Genomic DNA, 22,278 nt, shown 5'->3' on the forward strand with positions numbered 1-22,278 from the left:
GAGGTAGTGCAGCGGTCACTTTCGGAAGTACAGCGCTATGAAAACCATTTCTAGGGAATCATCCTCCTTTTCAAGCCCTCTCCGGGTCTCTCTGACGTGCAGCTCACAGTAAAGCTGTGCAACGCCACAGTGAACTGCAGACTGGTTTTGGGTACTCTTTGTTGCAGTTCAAAGCATCCTCTTGCTCAAGCTAAAGCGCTTCCTTTTATTTGATAAATACTACATTTTCCTGAATGTTTCTGCAGATAAGTCCTTTCTTCGCAGCCACGTTAAATGCTGTTTTTTCTGTCGAGACTTCAAATGCAGCTCATTCAATGGCTTGTGCCATTGTCTAACATTAAGATTGCTGAATACTTAGACCGCTGTTCTCTCCCTTTTTTTTCTTTTCTTTCTTTTTCTGACTTCAACAGCTCTTTAGCCATTTGGACTAAAGTATTTGATATTTGGTGCCTGGAGCTGTAAATTTCAACAAAACTGAAAAGGATTTTCTCAGACCTGAAAAGAAAATGCTAGGACTGAACTCTTGTTTTTCTTTTTAAAGAACACTCTAGCGTCTCCGTGCATTGAAACACAATCTTGACTTTCAGCGGGGAAGTGATTTTTCTGACTTATGTGGCACATTAGTCGTTGTAGAGGCCGCTGAAAAAGCAGATTCTGTATGCACGTGGTGTTGTTACAGTTTAGTAACAGGTATAGAAATGTTTGTTGTTACAGATCATGTTTCTTCCAAGAGATTGACATGGAACCCAAATTCCCCATCCCGTTACCATCAATAAGTGGGTTAAATCGGACTTTTCCAAGGAGATTTCTATTTCCTGGTAACCTTCTTAACTTGTCCTCTGACCTCGTGGGATCAATTGGTTCCAGTGCTCTGTATTTTTTGAAATGCAGCTCACTGTATAAACGTGAGGTATTAACAAAACACAAGATGAACATTCAAATTAGCAGATACTCAGATACTGTTTTCTTTCTTGGATTCTGCCTGCGAAGCGGAGGCTTCTCTTTTAAGCTGTCTTAAAAATTAATACATTAATGTTCTTGAAGTACTCGGATACTGTAAGAGAAGAATAATAATGGAAAGAATCTCATCGAGTCTGCTCTTAAAATAGGATAATTTTAATGAAGAATCAGGGGCAGACATGTCTAACCTGTAACTGAGGTGACAGAAATGCCAGAGCCTCCCCGGGCAGCTTATTCCACTGCTCAGAGCATCTTTACTGTCAAAATTTGTCAAGTGTTTATTCTCAGTCTTGCAGCAGTTCATCATACATTGTTCATTTCTTTTATGGTTTTGGATGAGGCTTTTCCGTACTTGTCTGTTCATGTTTCTCTTCAGTATTCTCGAGGCCGGATCTCAGTTTCTTAAACCATTTCTGATATCCCTTAGACCGCCAATTGTTGTTGTTTCTCTTCCCTTGGTCATTCTTCACTGCTGAGAAGTGCGATGACCGAAACAGTGCAGCGTACCCGAGGTGCTCGTCGGTCCCAGGGCCCGTAGCAGGATCTCCCCGTGCCTGGCTGTACGTGCCTGTTTAGAATCTGCAATTGGATGATTTTTTGGTTGTGTGTGTGTTTTTTTTTTTTTATTTTGCAACATGCGGTTAATTATTCCTACCCCAATTTAGAAACTTGTGCATCAAGTTACATTGTTTTTAAATGAATTTAATCCTGCCTGTCAGTGTGTTTGTAGATCTTGGCTTTGTAATGTGCAGATTTAGTCGGTGCATTCTGTTCTGTCTCCCGGGCTATTAATAAAAGCTCCACGTACCGGTAAATCAGGATGGATCCTTTCTTGTGTGCTTTAAAGTTTGTGGTTTTTTTTTCCATCCACTTTTCGTCTACCTTTAACTTCATTCAGCCTGTATTTTTCCTGAAGATGAAGATGTATAAGACCTATTTATATCTTTATGAAAGTCTAAACCTCCTCTATTGCTTTATTTGTTTTCTCAAACCCTCTGTGTGGGACCTCCTGCCCTTTCCTAGAGGGAAGCTGTCGCAGGCTGATCTAATGAATTCCGTTTGGCTATTTCTTGTATCCTTGTTTTCTTCTACCTACTTAAAAAAGACATTGTTCCAGAATTTTCCAGGAATTAAGTTAGTGATAGCTCTACGCCACACAATCAGAGAACAGCTGAGAATGAAAGGGATCTCTCGAGATTTAGTCCAACCCTGTGGCTCCCTCCCTTTTTCTTTTATAACACTATGGATGACGTTTACTTTCTTCTTCTTCCCCCGGTGTCTCACCCACCCGGTCCAAGTTCCCACTGACTTGGAGATAATTTCTGTGTGCTCTTGGGTGAAGTTCGTGTCCAGGTAATCTGCAAATGTCTAATACTCTCATGGGCTGTCTGTTGTTATTTTCTTACTCTTATTTCCTGTTCTTGCTCTTTTGTCGCTAATATTAACTGCCACATAACACATGAAGTCTTCATTTGTGTAAAAAAAAGTATTCAGCGGTTTGAATGTAGTATTTTCTGCTGTTAGCTTTTCTTCTGTTGAGGAGCAGACCAATGCTTTCCTGGGTCTTCACCTCTTGACGGGATAATAAAATGAAGTGTTCTACTCGCCCTGAAGCACGTGGCTCCCTGTGGCCAGCGAGGCTGAATCGGGTCACTTAACTCTTCCTCCACATATCTAAAAAGAGCTCTGTGTGCACTTTGGGGAGGAAAGCTAAGAAGTCCCTGATATCTGTCTTTACCCTCACCTTCTTAAAACCAGAGAGATTGACTTCAGACCACGCAAGCATCCTCCATATTATAGAGACTCGAAGGAAGTGAAGAAGCTCGTAACGTGAGGAGAGGTCGTGCGTGGCTGGGTGAATGGTTGAGGGGACAATTGTAGGAATAGCTGGTCCGCACTCATGGTGGAGGAGACTTGCAGAGTTCTCTGCTGTTTAGTGTGTTCGTGAATGACTTGGGAAGGGAGGCTGTTGAAATGAACCTGAACTGAAGCCTGAGTTGCAGTTGGGGTCTGATGGAACGCTGTGGAAGCTGACCCGTGTCATTGCAAGGCCACTCTTGGTTCTCTTTGAAAGATTATTGCAATCAGGAGACGATCTTGACGACTGGAAGAACACAAGAAAGCAAGCGTCACTCCTATCTCCGAGAAGGACATGCAGGAGAAGCCAGGTACTACAGGGCTGTCTGCCTCACCCTCAGTCTCTGGGAAGGTAATGGAGCAACTAATTATGGAGACCATTTCCAGACAAATGAAGGATCAGAAGGTGATCATGAGTGGTTGAGCATGATTTTATGAAGTAGATGTTATGTTTAACGAACCTGATAGCATTCTATAGTGAAGTGACTAGCTCATGGGATGAGGGAGAGTCGTGGATGTTTATCTCCAGTGTATTAAGGTTCTAAACACTGTGTCTTGTGATGGAAGACGGACTAGGTAAGTGGGCAACACGGGGTACTGAAAACTGGCTCAACTGCTGGGCTTGAAGAGTTGTGATCAGCAGCACAAAGCCCATAAGGAGGCCAGTCACTAGTGGTGCATCCCATGTGTTCATACTGGGGCCAGCAGTGTTAAACCTCTTCGTTAATGACCTGGATGATTGGATGGAGTGCACCCTTAGCGAGTCTGCAGGTGACACAAAACTGGGAGGAGTGGCTGATGCACTGGGCAGCCTGCGCTAGCTGAACTCGCTTTGCACAGTGGGGTTGGACAAGATGATCTCTAGCGGTTCCTTTCAACCTCAACTGTTGTGTGGTTCTGCAGAAGGACCTTCCAAGACTGAGTGACTCGGCAATTAAACAACAAATGAAACCTCATGTTGAGCAGTGAAAAAATGATGTGCATGAAAATCACAACTTGTAAGATGATGGCTGTGCTGACTTTCCACTTGAGCAAAATTTGGGGCCTGTAGTAGATCTACAAAAACAAATGCTCAAAGGCGCAGTAGAGGTCAGTCAATTCGTACTTGAATTTGGTAATTATTAAGAAGAATACAATAAAACCCCACAAAATAGAACATAATTATGCCACTGTGTAAACCTGTAATTTCTTCACGTATTGAATTGCTGTATGTGGTCTTGATCTTTGTATCAGAAAGGATGCAGTAAAAGTGGAAAAACTTTGGAAGAGGTCATCAGGATGGTCGGGTCTGAAAAGCTTCTGTACACAGAGTGAATTGGCACGAAGATCTTCAGCCCTGGGCAGAGAGCAGTGGGAGAATTATGAGAGAGAGGGCTTTGAACTTCTGCATGGCCAGGATATCAAAATGTTCTCTCTTTCACCACGGGAATGTGGAAATGTGAAGTGAAGGTCCCAGATGGCAGGCTTGGAAGGAAGGGAAGGGGCTTTACCCCAAATGTGCTGCGAAGAATTTCCGCATTTCTGTGTTGATGGCCACAGTCACCACCAGATACAGAGAGGACTTTTGCTCTTCCTCCACGTGGCTGAGGTTGAGGTGTCATCCCCACTGCTTGGCAACCACAGGGTTTCTCCAGCTGGAAAGCCAAGCCTTGAGACATCCCGGTGACCCTGCTATGTTTATACTTGTTTACTCTGTAATGCTCTGCGGGTAAGTGTTCCGTAAGGCATTTACAAAGTACATCATGTTGACTTTCGAAGGAGACAGAAACGATCCAGCTTTATTCCAAAAAGTGGAAAATGCTGATGAGATCTATAGCGATTAACACCCAGGTGGGATAAGGCTGTAAACATCAGCTGCTGTGTTCAGCAATCCGTCCCACAGCTCTGCATAATCTTTGTCTTAAATTAGCTACGTTTTTGTAGCTCCTCTATGAAGAGGCAGAGGCATTTAGTTATGGGTTTGTGTTTTTTTTTCTGCAGTGGTGACTTCTTTTAAAGAGTGGTTTGTTTTGTATATACTCTCATCAAAATCCCTTTTTCTGAGAGTCATGATTTTGTGTGTGTAGCCAAAGGCATTCCGTTGGAAGCTTCTCAAAAGCTGATTTATTTTCATTTTTATCACATTCCATCAGAAATTGATAAATGTCCTGCCATTGCCGTAAATCTAGTTATTGCCTCCTTATATATGCGCACGTTAAACTTCTCGCAGCCAAACAAGAGATGAGCAGAAAGCTGTTCTAGAAAGAACTTAGCGATGTCATCGTCTTCTCTTTACGTTGGCGAATGATTTGATAGATTAAACAAACCTGGCTGTTGAGAGTCTGCTTAAAATAAAACCTTCTGTTTTCAGGTGTCGCCCTTCGCCTGTCCCAGCTTTGAATGAAAAGCAGAAACAAGTTACTTCAGCCTTGCTCCTTGTCGGTAGCACGTAAATCCTGCAGGAAGATTAACTGGAGGCAGTGATGGAGGCCGGAATAATGCCGGGCTTACAGGGTGAGGGGAGGGGGAAATTCCACCCAGCTATATTTTTTGGGGAAATTTTGTCTGTGTGGCAGGTGAAGTCTGGGAACCCTGATCTTACTCGAACCTGCTTGGAGATTGATGTGCAAAGATAAGCATCGCCCCTGATGTATTCAGGATCGGTGCATTGCTATTGGTGTAGATTCCCGATAGCTGCATCTGAATGATACCATCACACCAGAATGCTTTGATTTTAATTAAAAGGGGAATTACACTCCCAAGTAGAAAATCCCTATTATACTAAAACATTTCTTCTGATCTTTCAAAAAAAGAAAAGTGAATAAGTGAGAGTTGAACAAATAAACTTCATCTTGTCTTTGGGTAAGTGACATTCTGGTTCAAAATAGTGTTTGACTTCCCTTGGGAACACTAATAACTCTCCCATTCTTACCAGCTTTTATGATTTTTCCCTAATATTTTGGGTAGAATGTTTCCCGTATTGGTATATTTTGGTTCCCGTTAACGTACCTATTCAGCCTCTAACTGTATGTCATTAAATTGCATAATTAAGTATCGCGTTACAGGAATGACCTTTGATTTGGAGTCCTAATGGTAGGCTTACCGAGTTGGAGATGTCTGCACTGCTAATAATTTGCGTTTATAAGATTCTCATAATAGTATTGACATTTGGGCTGCATTGGTGAAATCAGCAAAGGGGAGATAAACTTAATCAAAATTCCTGTGTGGTGCACAGGATCCCACTGTGATTTGAGACGTAACATTTGTGGTTTGTCATCACCTGTCTATTTTAAATGAAGTCCCGCTTGTGTTTAAAACTTTAATTTTAGCCAGGTGACAGTGGCTATACAGGGAAATCTCTGCTGGTGTAGCTTGTGGCAATCTTATTTAAAGAGGAACTAATTACTTTGGTTTCAGGAATGTTCTTCCACCTGGCTGAGACCCAGCTCTCAATGTTGCCCATTCAGTGGCGACCAAGTCTTGCAGCAGATGGTCAATAACATCTTTGATGTTCAGATGTGGGGCAACACAGGTGTGGTGTTCCTTGCTGAAGTCTGAGCGTGGGCTCCCCAACGCTGCTGAGCTTGTCTGGGTAAGGTTTGGTAGTTGTCATGTTGTCTCTGGGAACCTGCTGTGTCCCAGAGCTGGTATTTTTACGCTGGAGGGGTCTCTGGTCTTATTTAGAGGTGTCCAAAGTCTTACTTCCCCAGTAACCCTGCCAGCTTGCATTTTGCTTTCCATATGCGCCCACTATGGGAGATGAGAGTTCAGGTGCAGTGTGTTAGCCCTTTGCAAAGGGATGTTCATGCGGAGGAGGGGAATATTTGGGCTTTTCAAGAAGTTTAGTTTTCTTTGCGGCCAGCTTTGGAGTCCTCAGCACAAGAAGGACACGGACCTGTTGGAGTGGGGCCAGAGGAGGCCCCGGAGATGCTGGGAGGGCTGGAGCCCCTCTGCTGGGAGGACAGGCTGGGAGAGGTGGGGGGGTTCAGCCTGGAGAAGAGAAGGCTCCGGGGACACCTCAGAGCCCCTTCCAGTGCCTAAAGGGGCTCCAGGAGAGCTGGGGAGGGACTCTTGATCAGGGAGGGAAGCCATAGGATGAGGGGTATTGGATTTAAACTGAAAGAGGGGAGATTCAGACGAGATATGAGGAAGAAATGCTTTTCTGTGTGGGTGGTGAGCCCCTGGCACAGGTTGCCCTGAGAAGCTGTGGCTGCCCCATCCCTGGAGGGGTTCAAGGCCAGGTTGGATGGGGCTTGGAGCAACGTGGGCTGGTGGGAGGTGTCCCTGCCCAGGACAGGTGGTGGGACTGGATGGTCTTTGAGGACCCTTCCAACCCAAACCATTCTATGATCCTTTGGGCTGTAGAAGAGCAGCTTCCAGTGCCCATAACCAGGTTGTACCTCCTTCTAGGAGAGAGATTGTGAATTGCAGGAAAACTAGAAAAAAAAAAAAAGAGGACTCTGTAGTTATGTTTCTTTTCTGAAGGTGTACTAGAGAAAAATGATACTCTACAGCACAATTTTCCTGCCTGTTGGTGCACATGTGCCCTGACTTGCCGGTAGCCTTTTGAGAGCCTCTCTCTCTTGAGCACAGAGGAGCTGTCTGAGCATCAGTTTGCTTGGGATTTCCCTTCAAAGCATCACTCATCGTCGAAATCCTGCTTTGTGCTGTTTGGCTACATAGGTGATCATGTTCCTCCGCGAAAGAGGCTGACAATACCTTTCCTGACATTGATTTGACAGGAATAGCTTTTAATTTATTTATGCCTCAGTCGTTCCTGTGTGAAATTTATCTTTGTTGACAGTATATGTTTATGTTTTTGACTCGTAGATACCTGAAAGTTGACTAATGAATTCTTCTCAGCTACATCTCTTCGTTTTTGTAGTAAATTTTTTATCTGCAGAAAAGCCCAGAAAAATGTTTCAGCTTTATTTTTGTGCTTATTCAATGCAGCTCTATTGCGCTCTGGGGTTTTGGGAGGGATCAGGTGCTCCTCATAGCAATGTTCTCCTGGAACTTCATTTCAGGGTATGAACAACCTGAAAGAGAGCGAGAGCGGTGCATGAGGATAATAGAAATTATTTTGTATTGAGCAATTATTCACCTTGAAATTGTTTATCGCTGTAGTATTTGGCAGTAAATGAAATCACAGTTGAGTATCGGTAAGTTGATAAAGGAGAAGAGAACTTCATTAAAGGCAGGACGGTGCTGTGAGGTCTGTGCAGCCGTGAGGGCTCTGTTGTGTGGGGTGACCTTACCACGTAGCTGAGACAAGCCGGAGACTAGGAGGGAAGTCATTCCACCTGGGTGACAAATAACTCGATGTGCCCAAGCTCGTTACGCTTTTGATGATGGTGGAAACTGAACTCAGGTCCTCTAAGTCTGCGCTCTGCTTGCTGCTTCTTGGTCTTTGCTTTTAAGGTGGATCTTGAGCCCTGAAGGACTCTTGTTGGGTGGTTTGCATCCGTAAAAAAGTCAAACTGCAGGAATGTAGTGTAAAATGAATGCATTATGAATGTCATCCACAGCATGGAACAGTTTCCACTAATTAATGTGTTGCTTTTTTACTCAAACAATTAATACTTAGAGATTTCTAAGAATCACAGAATGTTGGAAGGGACCTCTGGAGTTCATCTAGTCCAACCCCCCTGCCAGAGCAGGGTCACCTGCAAGGTTTTAGATAAATTTTCTTGAAACAAAACATTGGGGCTTTTTAATCTTCAAATATAGAGATACCTTCTGTTCCTCACTTATTGTCCGGAGCACACGTGTAGGGCTTTTGTCCAGCAATGAGCTGGAGCGAGAGACTGGGAGAAGGTTCTACTGAATTCCCGACCTCTTTAGGAAAACGCTTGCATTCAAAGTCGAGTTTTTTGTCGAGGTGGATTCCAAATGTGCTACAGTGCTTACAGTTTCCCCAAGGTCTCTTTCCCTGGGATGTCCCCACCGGTCTGGTGGGTGAGGATGATGGTGCCATGCAGTAGTTATTACTGCAGAGGAAGGGCCGTAGGTGCAGGAGTCTGTCAACTTGTTGGTGCTGTGTGTGGCCAAGATGGTCTAAAACGTGAGAAGGACATCTTGAGTCTGCGTAGGTTGGGTGCTTTGCAACCTGCACGTCTGTCTTTTCCATGGGCAAAGTGAAGAGATGTAGTGAGGAACTGATACTTTTTATTGTGCTTGAAATTGCATCCGAAGAAAGAAATTACTGAAATACCCGCTGCATCCGAAATGTTGAAAATAAATTTGTTTATTCATAGTTTTGTGTTTCCTCTTTGTTCTTCAACATCAACTGGAAAATAGAAAAAGGAAGTCTGCTGGAAACACAGGGATATAGACAAAATATATTAAATTATTTCTCTCTTCTCTTTCCTCACCACTTTGTGACCAGACAGTATCCAAACTCTCTCTGCTCTGGAATCTGTCTCGTATGTGTCTTTTAAACTGGGCAGTATATAGCTCCTGTGTCTTTTCTTCCCTAGGGAACTTCTATTTCCCTTCACTGTTTTTTGCAGTTAGATGCCTCTGCTATGAAACTGTGGCTTTCTACATCTTTGAGGCTTTCCCTGGGTCCGGTGCTCAGTGTTTAAAACTGGTGCCAATACGTGATCTCTGCTCTCCCGATTCAGGGTTTTCCAACATCAGCCCCTTCGGATCGCTCCCAGGAAAAAGGTTTTGTCTTGATGCCATTCCTCTTTCTGTCTGTTTAGATCTTGTGTAAATGCTGATAGTTCCGTTAAATAAATAAACCAAACCTCATCGCAGACATGTGCTGGTACCGTGACTCAAGGCAGAGCATGAAATATTCGGGCATAAGGATATTCGGACAGTTGATAAGAGATATCTGGGGCTCACAAGCTGTATATCCAGAATTCCATGAATCCTTCAGGGAAATCTTTCCTGTTCACATTTGGTAACCTCAAATCAGGAGTTGTGCGCACACTTGGGGGACTCGTGCCCGTCGCTGGCTGGGACGTGTCCCGCATTAGCTGTCAATAGTTGTGTCCTCTGCTTCCCTCGAGGAGAGAATTTCAATGCCAGTGCTCATGCACAGGGATCCAAGTCCTGTTATTTGAATAAATTACACTGTTTCAGGTCTTTCTTAGTTACAGGTCGAGCTTTTTGGGCCTCTGATGGTTCCAGTGGTTCTTAGAAGCTTTTTTCAGTTTTCTCAATATTTGTCCTATAAACTCAGAATCAGAAGTAGATGTATTATATGGGGCTCATTAAAGCCCAGCACAGGGGTAGAAAGTTAGGCATTATTACACGATATTCCGCCTTTTCTCTCTGAAGAATCAGATTAATATGTTTGATCTGCGTTGACGCTGGGAGCTCACCGCCAGCGGAGTAACTTGGAGGGTCCGATGCTTCATCTTCCTTACATACCCAAAAATTAAACTCTGTTGAAACTCTTCTGTGAGGGCAGGCTGCCTTTGTAGGCACTATCTCCCCCTCTGGGAGCAGAGAAGCGAACCAGATGCGGGACGTGCTTGTCCCTCATTGCTGGTACATCTTTGCTCGGTGTCCAGGGCGTATGAGGGTATAGAAGAAGTATCTACAGCCCCTCACTACCTGGGAGTGATCAGCATCCCTAGGTGATCATCATCCTGTGGTTTTTCTTGAGCTGAAAAGTGTGTTATTCACCTGTTTACCTGGTGATCTCTGTTCCTTTGTACTACTAACCAGAAGTTATAATTCAGGCTTCCCGCCCTTAGCTATTAACTTTGCGTACCCAATGCATGGGAGAGCGTTGGTGCTGCTCTATGGATTATTGTTCTTGGCCGTTGCCAGATCAATGGAACGACTCTGATCCAGCCCGGCAATTCCGTGTTTGAATTTCGCTGATAAAGGCAGGGAGCAGAGCTACGGCTGACGCACGTCTCTGCCAGCTGCCTGTAAGAGCAGCCCTGCTGTAAGCAGCAATTCCCTCTGTACTCTCTTGCTGTCTCCGCCGTGAGCCTGCTCTCTGAACTTGTTCTCTCTTGTTCTAGGCTGCAAGCATGTGAAAGGCATCCTCCTGTACGGACCTCCAGGCTGTGGTAAAACACTTATGGCGAGACAGATTGGCAAGATGCTGAATGCCAGAGAACCGAAGGTGGTCAATGGTCCAGAAATCCTCAATAAATATGTGGGTGAATCCGAGGCCAACATCCGCAAGCTGTTTGCTGATGCAGAAGAAGAACAAAGAAGGGTAACGCAAACATAGATAAATAGCGTGGTCAGTATGAATATGCCTAAAGAATGACCGGAAAGGAGGTTTATAATCAGAAAATTGCTGCTTGCATTAGAAGACTGAGTCACTGCTTAGCTTGTGATTCCAGTTATTCCATGCAAGTCATGGAATATTAGTGTTCTGTGCTTTCACACGATGTCATTTGGAAAAATAATCTTAACACCTGAAAAGGTACCCGGTCTTCTCACTAGCTGTGCTGAAGAGGGACTGTTTGTTTAAATTCCATGCAGAGCTATTTTAAAGTGATACAGCAGGGCCCGTCCTGCAGTGCTTTGTCTTACGTGATGTGTCACCCGCTCAGAAAGTGCTTAGAAGTGGGATTGCACAAATTTTGCTCTGTTTTTTTTTTCTTTTTTCTTGGGGGAGACATAATTGATCTGTATGGATTTTTGCTACTAAATGCAGGTGGCACATAACCACCATAAAATGGGATGAATTTCAAATAAGCTTTCACAGTTTCAGGTTTTTGGGTTACAGGATTATTACTATAAGTATATTATAATCCTTGAAGTGTTGTAATGGGCACATCATTCATTTCTCTCAGCAGAAAACTAATGGATGAAAATAGTGTCTCGAAACTAGAGAGCATAGATCTTTGAAACTGGAAGTGGAGATAAAGATTCTGTTTTTTCCAAACTTGCCTTTTTTTATCCATTACTTTAGCTGGCTATCAAAAGCCCAATCTTTCGTTTGAAGGTGTAAATGCTGATTTCATGTGTGCTATGGTAATTTTTCTCTGCTGTGGATCACTTAATCTTGGTAAGATTTCTGGTAAAGAAAACACAATTCCAGGCAAGTCCCAGTTAAATATAGGGAAATCTTTTCAGAAGACATTAGCAAAGGACACTGTATCCCTTAATTTTATTTATGCCTAACAAGACTGCAGATTTTGCTGGTGACTTGAAATTGTTTAATTTCCTTCTGAAAAGATTTATTGATCAATAAGTCAGCTTTGCACGGTAACCCATACAGACGTAAACAATCTCCTTCTCTCCGGTTGTTGTAATATAACTGAAAGCCGTGAGCTTCTTTTCCTTTGCAATAACACACCTGTTAAAATAGACTTGATATTGGCTGGAGGGGATGGTCCTGATGACAAGTTGTGAGATTAAAAAGGTCTCGAAAAGGTTGGTATTGTAATGACTTGTGTCTGGGGCAGATTGCCAGTGACAGCGCATTTACCCAGTTCTAACGTGGGCTCCGCTGGCCACAAAAGATGTTTTAGAGGTGGAATTTGAAGGGAAAAAGCTTCATAATACGGTCACAAAAAGTATCCTGTTCTCTTACCAGCTGCAACTGCTTCACCTTTGAGTGAACCTGGAAATAAGCAGTTCTGTTCCCGATTGGCACTGAACGAATGGGCTCCTTTAAAAAAATATGAAGAACAAAGCTACTCTGGCAAGCTGGATGTTTGCTAACTTTAGTACAACCTGGGGTATTTCCCACACCGGGTCCCTCCCCCCACAGATGTCCTTTGTTCTCCGTCTCCCTTGCAGAGGGCTTTCCCCACATCCCGAGTACTGCGACCCTTTGTCTGAGCTTCGTGTTCCCGCTTTGGGCTTGTGCTTTCCTTGTTCACTCAAGGCACTGTCCCTGAGACACTGCGGCTCTTACTGCTGTCAGCTCTGAAGTCCTGTGTTTGGGCAAAGCCCACCAACTTCCCCCTTTGGGAGCATGGCAAGGTGTTATTCTGGAAAGGGGTCTGATAATATACGTAACATGCGATACGAAAAATGCTTGGAGGTATCGATGTTCCGTATCCCTGTGGCTGAGCTTGTTAAGAAGTTACTGTTTTGTTTGGATTGCTTTCAGTGATGACATGTGGCATTCCTGACGTGTTTTTCTCTCCAATAGCTTGGAGCAAACAGCGGTGTGCATATCATCATTTTTGATGAGATTGATGCAATCTGCAAGCAGAGAGGAAGTATGGCGGGTAGTACTGGAGTCCACGATACCGTTGTAAACCAGTTGCTGTCTAAAATTGATGGAGTTGAGCAGCTCAATAACATCCTGGTGATTGGTATGACCGTGCTTACTTTCTCTGTTACGGGGTCTGGTTGAAAACTGTTGATATTTTGCTCACCGCAGGTCAGCTACATTGTCATTCCTGGTGTGGGTCTGTTTGGACTAACGCGATGCTGTTTGCCAAGCTTCAGTAGCAGATTTGAAGGGAGGTGGTGCTGCAATAAGCTGATATTGCTGCCTTCAACAATCTCCTCCTTTAGCTTGTGTTAACAAGCTGGACCACTCTCTACCATCTTTACCAAGTCTTGGGAAACGGGCGAGGTGCCTGAGGACTGGAGGAAAGCAAATGTCACTCCAGTCTTCAAAAAGGGCAAGAAGGAGGACCCGGGTAACTATAGACCGGTCAGCCTCACCTCCATCCCTGGGAAACTGATGGAACAGCTTATCCTTGGTGCCCTCTCAAGGCATATCAAGGATAAGAGGGTTATTAAGGGCAGTCAGCATGGCTTTTCCAAGGGGAAGTCATGCTTGACCAACCTCATAGCCTTTTATGAGGAAATAACGAGGTGGATGGATGATGGCAGAGCGGTGGATGTGGTCTACCCTGACTTCAGTAAAGCATTTGACACGGTCTCCCACAGCATCCTCATGGCTAAACTGAGGAAATGTGGACTGGATGACCGGATAATTAGGTGGACTGCGAACTGGCTGAAGGAGAGAAGCCAGAGAGTCGTAGTCAATGGGTCAGAGTCCAGTTGGAGGCCGGTAACCAGTGGAGTGCCTCAAGGGTCGGTACTGGGGCCCATATTATTCAATATATTCATCAGTGATTTAGATGAGGGAATTGAGTGTACTATCAGCAAGTTTGCTGATGACACTAAGCTAGGAGGAGTGGCTGACACGCCAGAGGGCTGTGCTGCCATCCAGAGAGACTTGGACAGGCTGGAGATTTGGGCAGGGAATAACTTAATGAAATACAACAAGCGAAAGTGTAGGGTCCTACATCTGGGCAGAAACAACCCCAGGTTCCAGTATAGGATGGGGAGCTACCTGTTAGAGAGTAGTGTAGAGGAAAGGGACCTGGGGGTCCTGGTGGACAGCAGGATGACCATGAGCCAGCACTGTGCCCTTGTGGCCAAGAAGGCCAATGGCATCCTGGGCTGTATTAGAAGGGGGGTGGTTAGTAGATCGAGAGAGGTCCTCCTTCCCCTCTACTCTGCCCTGGTGAGACCGCATCTGGAATATTGTGTCCAGTTCTGGGCCCCTCAGTTCAAGAAGGACAGAGAGCTGCTGGAGAGAGTCCAGCGTAGGGCGACTAAGATGATTAAGGGAGTGGAGCATCTCCCTTATGAGGAAAGACTGAGGGAGCTGGGTCTCTTTAGTTTGGAGAAGAGGAGACTGAGGGGTGATCTTATTAGCGTTTATAAATATATAAAGGGGGAATGTCATGAGGATGGAGCCAGACTCTTCTCAGAAGCAACCAATGATAGGACAAGGGGTAATGGATTCAAGCTGGAACACAAGAGGTTCCACTTAAATTTGAGAAGAAACTTCTTCTCAGTGAGGGTGACAGAGCACTGGAACAGGCTGCCCAGGGAGGTTGTGGAGTCTCCTTCTCTGGAGACATTCAAAACTCGCCTGGACGCCTTCCTGTGCAACCTCATCTAGGTGTTCCTGCTCCGACAGGGGGATTGGACTAGATGATCTTTTGAGGTCCCTTCCAATCCCTAGCATACTGTGATACTGTGATATGCCCCGATGTATCGGCATAGGAAGGAGTGAGGCTTCTCTAGCTGTGTTGTCTTGTTGTTCAGATGCCAGGAGCCCTGCAGATACGGTCACAGACACAGGTTTGATCCCTATTACCCCGACTCAACATCAGGGCATAATTCTTCCAACATTTCTGGAGATGGGTATCTTTTGTCTGTTTTCTTGAGACCCACTGAGGTATATTCTTTGCTCTATGGATGGTGTTCAGGAGGTGGAGACCCACTTAGTAAGCTTGCATAATGCTTATTTTATTTTTAACTTTGAATTTAGGAATGACCAACAGACCTGACCTGATTGATGAGGCTCTGCTGAGACCGGGGAGGCTGGAGGTGAAAATGGAGATTGGTAAGCAAGCTAGTGTATCGCAATACGTAAGCTCATGTGCACTTACAATAGTAAAGCAAATATGTTTCATAATGGGAACAATTAATCAGGATGGCATAGGTACTAAACTTCATAGAATCATCGAATCGTCTGGGTTGGAAGAGACCTTTAAGATCATCGAGTCCAACCACAGCCCAACGCTGCCCAAACCACCACTAACCCATGTCCCTCAGCACCACTTCTGCCCCTCCGTTAAATACCTCCAGGGATGGCGACTCCACCGCTACCCTGGGCAGCCTGTGCCAATGCTTGACAGCCCTTTTGGTGAAGGAATTTTTCCTAATACCCAGCCGAAACGTCCCCTGGCGCAATGTGAGGCCATTTCCTCTTGTCCTATCACCTGTTCCTTGGGAGAAGAGACCGCCCCCCCCCCTACATCCTCTGCAGCTCCCTCTATAATATCTCCTGTAAATTTAATCAGCCAATTAAAATACCATTTTAGACTTAGCTACTGACAAGCTGTTGACCGGATACCAGTGTCTGTCCAGCAGAATGGACAGGTCTGGGGAGGCAGGACCCCGAGTATCCTGCATGAACGAAAGGAGCCAGGTTCCGAGGTGGAAATTGCGGAGCTGGTGAACTTGTAGAGCAGGCAAGTACAATGTGTGTGCAATTCGGGACTTGGAGGAAGTGCAGATCATTTTATTGGCATGAAGCGATAACGGTGACTTTCAGTGCAGGAGCTGCAAATGTTAAAGAGCATTGGCTACTGGCTTCGGAAATTGGCAGGTCCGGATTGCTTCTGTCAACAGGACTAAACGAGGGCTGGTGAGCTCTGCTGGCTATTTATTGTAGTGAGCTGGAAAAGAACGCTCTCAGTAACTTAAAAGAGACTTTTGTAATTGGACACATCTTCCTGACACCAGTGCAGTTTAAATAATGGAATGTCTGATAATATAGGGTTTATTAAGAAATGAAGCCCAGATCATCTTAGATTGGTGAACACAAATCTCTGACTTTGCATTTGAGATCAGAAGTTGTATCAGTAAAGATCGTGGTGGAGTCTAAAGGGTGACCAGCCTGTGGTGCTCAGTTCTGAGGTTAACAATTCACAGAACGAAGTTGGAATGCTCAGAGAATAGCCTGGGACTAATTAAAAGCTTAATATTCCTGTCTCGCAGTGAGAAACTCAAAGTGGTTGAGATCCATGTTTAATTTAAAGATTGGAAATGCAGTTTCAGATCTGTAGTTTGGAAAAGCTCGCAAAACATTTTCCCCTAACCTGCCACAAACATACAGATATCACAAAAGATTTTCTGTGCTCTGAGCTGGTCACACCCGAAATTGTAAAGGTAAAAATTCTCAAACTGTAGTGAGTCACAAAAAAGGAACGGGCAAAGCCATGAGCATTGATAAGGTCTATTTCCTTTCAGTTGCAGAAAATGAGCCGAAAAACCATACGTTATGGTACTCGAGTGGCAGCCAAGAGTGTAATTGTGTGCGCTGGTCTGAACTGTGGGGAAACTCTTGAAATCTGATCTATCGATGTAATTGTAAGAGCTCACGGGGAGTTTTTTCTCTTATCGTTAAAGGGTAACGTCACTCTTTGAAAGAGCCAGAAACAGGCAAGAGTTTTTGTGATAGCTGAAAAGGGAAGATTTTAGGCAAAAGAAGGAATGAGGAAGTGAAGCTGAGGCAGCCGCAGAGGTAACCCGTGCAGTGAGCTCCTGCTCCAGAGTTGATGCTGTCCTTGAGTACTGTAGGAGCGGGTTTATATCAGGTGTTGCTGTGCGTGTAGCTCAGGCAAGATGGGAGGATGAGAGATTCAACTGGAGCACCAGCTGTGGAGCACAGACAGTGTGGATGGTTTCAAATATGCCGGGGACGTAAGAGATGGAGACATTTGTCAGATGCAGGAAAAAAATATTGCAAGAGAGGGATGCCTGTTCTTGGTGTAATACGCAAAAAAGGAAAATCGGGTAAAGAAGTTCAACCATGCCAAGTGTGAGGTCCTGCATGTGGGTTGGGGCAATCCCATGCACAAATCCAGGCTGGGCGGAGAATGGCTGGAGAGCAGCCCTGAGGGGAAGGACTTGGGGGTGTTGGTGGATGAGAAGCTCAACATGAGCCGGCAATGTGTGATCGCAGCCCAGAAGAACAACCATACCCTGGGCTGCATCAGAAGTGTGGCCGGCAGGGCGAGGGAGGGGATTCTGCCCCCCTGCTCTGCTCTGGTGAGGCCCCACCTGGAGTACTGCATCCAGCTCTGGAGCCCCCAACATAGGAAAGACACGGAGCTGTTGGAGCGGGGCCAGAGGAGGCCCCGGAGATGCTGCGAGGGCTGGAGCCCTTCTGCTGGGAGGACAGGCTGGGAGAGGTGGGGGGGTTCAGGCTGGAGAAGAGAAGGCTCCGGGGAGACCTTATTGCCACTGTTCAGTGCTTAATGGGGGCTTATAAGAAAGATGGGGAGGGACTTTAGCAGTGCCTGTAGTAACAGGACAAGGGGCAACGGTTTTACACTGAAAGAGGGCAAGTTTAGATTGAATATAAGGAAGAAATGTTTCCCTGTGGGGGCAGTGAGCCCCTGGCACAGGTTGCCCCAAGAAGCTGTGGTTGCCCCATTCCTGGAGGTGTTCAAGGCCAGGTTGGACGGGGCTTGGAGCAACCTGGGCTGGTGGGAGGTGTCCCTGCTGATGGCAGCAGAAGGTAGGCTAGATCTTTAAAATTCCCTTCCAACCCAAACTATCCTACGATTTTATGATTCTGTGGTAATATTTTATGATTCCATGGTCATTGCAAGGTGGGAAGTGGGTTTAGGGATGCTGAGGGACTGACCAGATTGTGTAAGGTGAATTCCTGGTATGAGAGCCTGAGAGCACCCAACTTGGAGGATCCCTGAGGAAAGAAACTAAACATTACACTTTTCTCTCTATTTTGGAGATGCTAACGATGATTGGTGATGCTCATCAATTAGTGTAATTGAACGTGCTGAAATGAAAAATATTCAAATTTTTCATTGAAAAATATTCAAATTGTCAAATATTCTACTTGTAAGAATGAATTGCTCATGGTGAGAAAGAGCCTTCGGAGGTGGGACCATGGAGGAGAGGGAGAGGCTTTGCTGCAGTTGCCGTGCCGAGGCACGGAATGACATGTGTTCTTTTTAAAAATCTCAGGCTTGCCAGACGAGAAGGGTCGATTTCAGATTCTGCATATCCACACAGTACGGATGCGGGAACACCAGCTGCTGGCTGAAGACGTGGACATTGCAGAACTGGCAGTTGAGACCAAGAACTTCAGTGGTGCTGAATTAGAAGGTTTAGTTCGAGCTGCTCAATCTACTGCTATGAACAGACACATTAAGGTCAGTCCTGTCGTCTCTCGCTGGGGCAAAACAAGGGAAAATAGTTCTTTGAAGTCTTGTCTCGAATGTTTACTTCCAAATGGGTAGTGGCATCTCAGCATACCTTAGGAGATGAAATTCATATGGACACCACCTTGTCACTGCTTTTACATGGTTTGGAATGACCTCTTTCATCTCCTGACCTCCAGGTCTCTCTTGCATAGCTCAGTGGGAATGGAAGGTGATTGTTTGTCAATGTATTTTGACCAAAAATGAAAGGAAAGTCTTGAACTCATTTTATGGATTGGACCCAGGAGACAAGAGGTGGAAATGAGACCAGCCAGTCGTATGGGAGGGATCTCGGCTGGAGCCCGTGCAGCTCAATGTATTCCTGAATGATCTGTAAAGAGGGGGAAGAACAAGTTTACAAGTTCATAGCTCTTTTGTGGTCATAAAGGTGAAGGCATTTTGGAAAACTGCAGAAGGCATTTGAAATAATGTGAATGCACAAGATGTAGTCAGTGAATTTAAGCGTATACTGGGGAGCGTGACTTCAAAAAGGTGTAGGCAGTGATAGGGACTGACCTGACCATTGCTTGGGGTCAAGTTCTTGGAGTTATAATGATCTTGAAATATCAGCTCAGTCCTTATCAGTGAAAAAAGGAAATGCGACACTAGAATCTATTAGGAGAGGTATACAGAGCAAAAGCGAGGCTGTGATTATGTCATGGGTAAAATCCCTGGTATATTTGAATCTCTGCAGTCCTGGGACACCCACCTTGAGAAGGTTGTGGTAGAACTAGGGTATGGAAAGTCAGCAGGGATGGTCAGAGGTGTAGGAGGGTGTTCATTGGAAGAACGGTTAGACTGGGAGTTCTCAGCCTAAAAAAAACATGGTGAAGGGTCATGAGAAGTACATGAGATCACAAGTGGACTGGAATCAGTGAGTGAGGAATGACTGGTTACTCTTTCCTAAGACAAGAATGGTACCAGCGGGGCCAAGCTCAAAGCAAAGAAAAGGAGATGTGCATTGTGAGAAGAAGTGTTTAAACAGTGGAAGGAACCTTTTGCTTCAAGATGTGGCTGATGCTAAAATCTTGGTTGAATTCAGAAGGAGCTCATAAAATGTCTTCTATTTCAAATAAGAACTCACTTGATGATCGTCTCTGTGCATAGAGACTTGTAATGTTCTCGGCTCCCTCCGTTCTAGAGGATAATTGCTTTGCTTTCCCAATGTTTGCTGATTGTGGGAGGTCAGTGTGTCTTTAAAGGAGTTAAGGACTGTGAAATGTCAGGTTATATTAATCCAGATGCAAAACAGTATTCGATGGTGTTGAAATATGAGATGATTAGTTTGTGAAGAAGGAGGCTGAAAGACGCAGCGCCTTTGCTCTGGTGGCCAAGAGTTGGTGTGAATTACTGCAGAGAAAAGCCTTTGACATCAGTTCCACAGCACTGCTGTATTTTTAAGTAAAAAGTCTGTTCAGCCTTGAATATGAAGAAAGCAAATCGTGTTTTCATTTAATCATAAGTCATTTGGTTGTGTAGACGTTTGTATCTCTTGGGAACACTCCTTCTAAAGGAAAAATGGCTCTTTCTGCTCATTTTTATTTTATAGCCATAATAATTGAAAAGTTACTAATTGTTTCCCATAGCAAAGAAACCCAGACATCAACAGTTTCTAATTTTCTTGTGTTCTGTCTCAAAAAAAAAAAAAAAAATCAGCATCTCCGGAGGTATTTTCATCCCTTCGCAAGCAAAACATTTTCCTTAAATAATTAATTTTGCTCAGAGTTGATGTTTTTTCAGTGCTTGAAGTTTGGGTGAGTTTGGGGACCATTATTGTTTTGATATATTCCCTGTTGTGCCAAAATGTCACAGCAGGAGAAGAGAAGATGGCAATGCTTACATGTAAAAGAGCAGTTCCCTCCCTTAGGTTGGTACGTGATTGACATCTTAATAACGTACGTATGTATATTCCAAATGTGAAGCGGCCACGCTTTGTTATTCTTCTCAAACACTTTCACATGGTATTTTTGGATAATCTTACTGTTTATTCTGAAGGTGTCTTCAGCCAAATGATGCACTAAGGTATTTTATTCTCTCCTACAAGTACTGCAAAATTTAAAATATAAATTATAGGCCTGACCTAGTTTTCAGAAGCACCTACGAGAAGCAAAAGCACAAATTGAAAATCAAGTGGCATTATTCCTCTGAATCATTTAAACTCTTCTAATAACCTCTCAAAGTGTGTGTGTGTGTTAAAAATTAAAATGTATAACTCATTAAAGGCTAGAAAAGAAACCCCCCTGTTTTTAAGTGTACAAACAAGCACAGATCCAGGCCGGGTGGAGAATGGCTGGAGAGCAGCCCTGAGGAGGACTTGGCGCTGGTGGATGAGAAGCTCACCATGAGCCGGCAATGTGTGCTGGCAGCCCAGAAGGCCACCGGCACCCCGGGCTGCATCCCCAGCAGTGTGGCCAGCAGGGCGAGGGGGGGGATTGTGCCCCTCTGCTCCACTCTGGGGAGACCCCCCTGCAGTGCTGCCTCCAGCTCGGGGGGTCCCAACAGCAGAAGGACACGGAGCTGTTGGAGCGGGGCCAGAGGAGGCCACAGAGATGATCAGGGGGCTGGAGCCCCTCTGCTGGGAGGACAGGCTGGGAGAGGTGGGGGGGTTCAGCCTGGAGAAGAGAAGGCTCCGGGGAGACCTTAGAGCCCCTTCCAGTGCCTAAAGGGGCTCCAGGAGAGCTGGGGAGGGACTCTTGATCGGGGGGGGGAGCCATGGGATGAGGGGGAACAGTTTTAAACTGAAAGAGGGGAGACTGAGATGAGATATTAGGAAGAAATTCTTTCCTGAGGGGGTGGTGAGCCCCTGGCGCAGGTTACCCTGAGTAGCTGTGGCTGCCTCATCCCTGGAGGTGTTCAAGGCCAGGTTGGACGGGGCTTGGAGCAACGTGGGCTGGTGGGAGGTGTTCCTGCCCAGGGCAGGTGGTGGGACTGGATGAGCTTTAAGGTCCCTTCCAACTCAAATCATTCTATGAACTTCAGGAATATGTTAACAGTGTTTTAAGAACCTTCATTTCCCTCAGCCGAGAAGAAGAGTGACTGACCTGTACTAGATCCACTGCTGTGGTACATTTGGCATCCCGTATTTCTGCTTGGCGGGTGAGAAGGGACTCTCTCATTTCAGCTATCGTCAGGTTATAGTTGATTGTTTGGCATGGGGTTATTGGCCAGTCTGGGTTCCTGAGGTTGCTGTTTAGAGGCTGCATTTACCACTCTCGAAGACAAGCATAACGTGATTATTTTGTTACTTTTTCCTTCCCGTGCTCCTTGTTCTTGTAGATCATCCTAGTCAGACAGAAGAGGATGGCTCTGAGACACATCTTTGAGGGTCAAAGTTATTTGACTCATCCATCACCTTGGTCTTAGGCAAAGGTGACAGTGGTTGCTATGCCTTCCAAGAAACTCCTTGAAATCCCAAATTTTTACCTCCTGAGCTATCAGGTCACGTGGGGCCATGATACTCTTAGGTGGTACTGTAAGACTCGGGTAACTTTCAGTGAGAATTATACTTGTTTTGGAATACAGAGAAATTTGTTATGGTATAATTGGGAAGTTTGGAAATTATCAAAAGCCTTTCAAGGCTGCGCTTTGGTGGAAAAGGATGAAGATATTTCGCCGCATCTCTGTGCTACTTAAAAATAGGTTTCTGCCTTACCACGTAGCAGTTAGATGAATTGCTTTTCACACATCAACTTCTGCCCCCTCTCGTGACTAATCCTCTTTCCGGTATCTCTACCTCCACTCGGGAGAACTCAGCAGACTGCACCCGTAGGATTAATACGTA

General features: G+C 45.1%; 1 protein-coding gene across 1 annotated transcript in view; it reads left to right on the plus strand.

Annotated features, from left to right (window-relative positions):
- NSF (N-ethylmaleimide sensitive factor, vesicle fusing ATPase) overlaps window positions 1-22,278 on the plus strand; it is a gene marked incomplete at its 3' end in the record, with an annotated part of 91,453 nt that overhangs the window by 42,090 nt on the left and 27,085 nt on the right. The window contains exons 9-12 of the mRNA XM_082495100.1: window positions 10,785-10,984; window positions 12,881-13,046; window positions 15,032-15,106; window positions 18,262-18,449. Of these exons, the coding sequence (XP_082351226.1) occupies window positions 10,785-10,984; window positions 12,881-13,046; window positions 15,032-15,106; window positions 18,262-18,449 (629 nt within the window). The remainder of the gene's footprint in view (window positions 1-10,784; window positions 10,985-12,880; window positions 13,047-15,031; window positions 15,107-18,261; window positions 18,450-22,278) is intronic.

Source organism: Vanellus vanellus (genome assembly GCF_965231255.1).
Source record: "Vanellus vanellus genome assembly, chromosome: 24".
Taxonomy (NCBI): Eukaryota; Metazoa; Chordata; class Aves; order Charadriiformes; family Charadriidae; genus Vanellus; species Vanellus vanellus.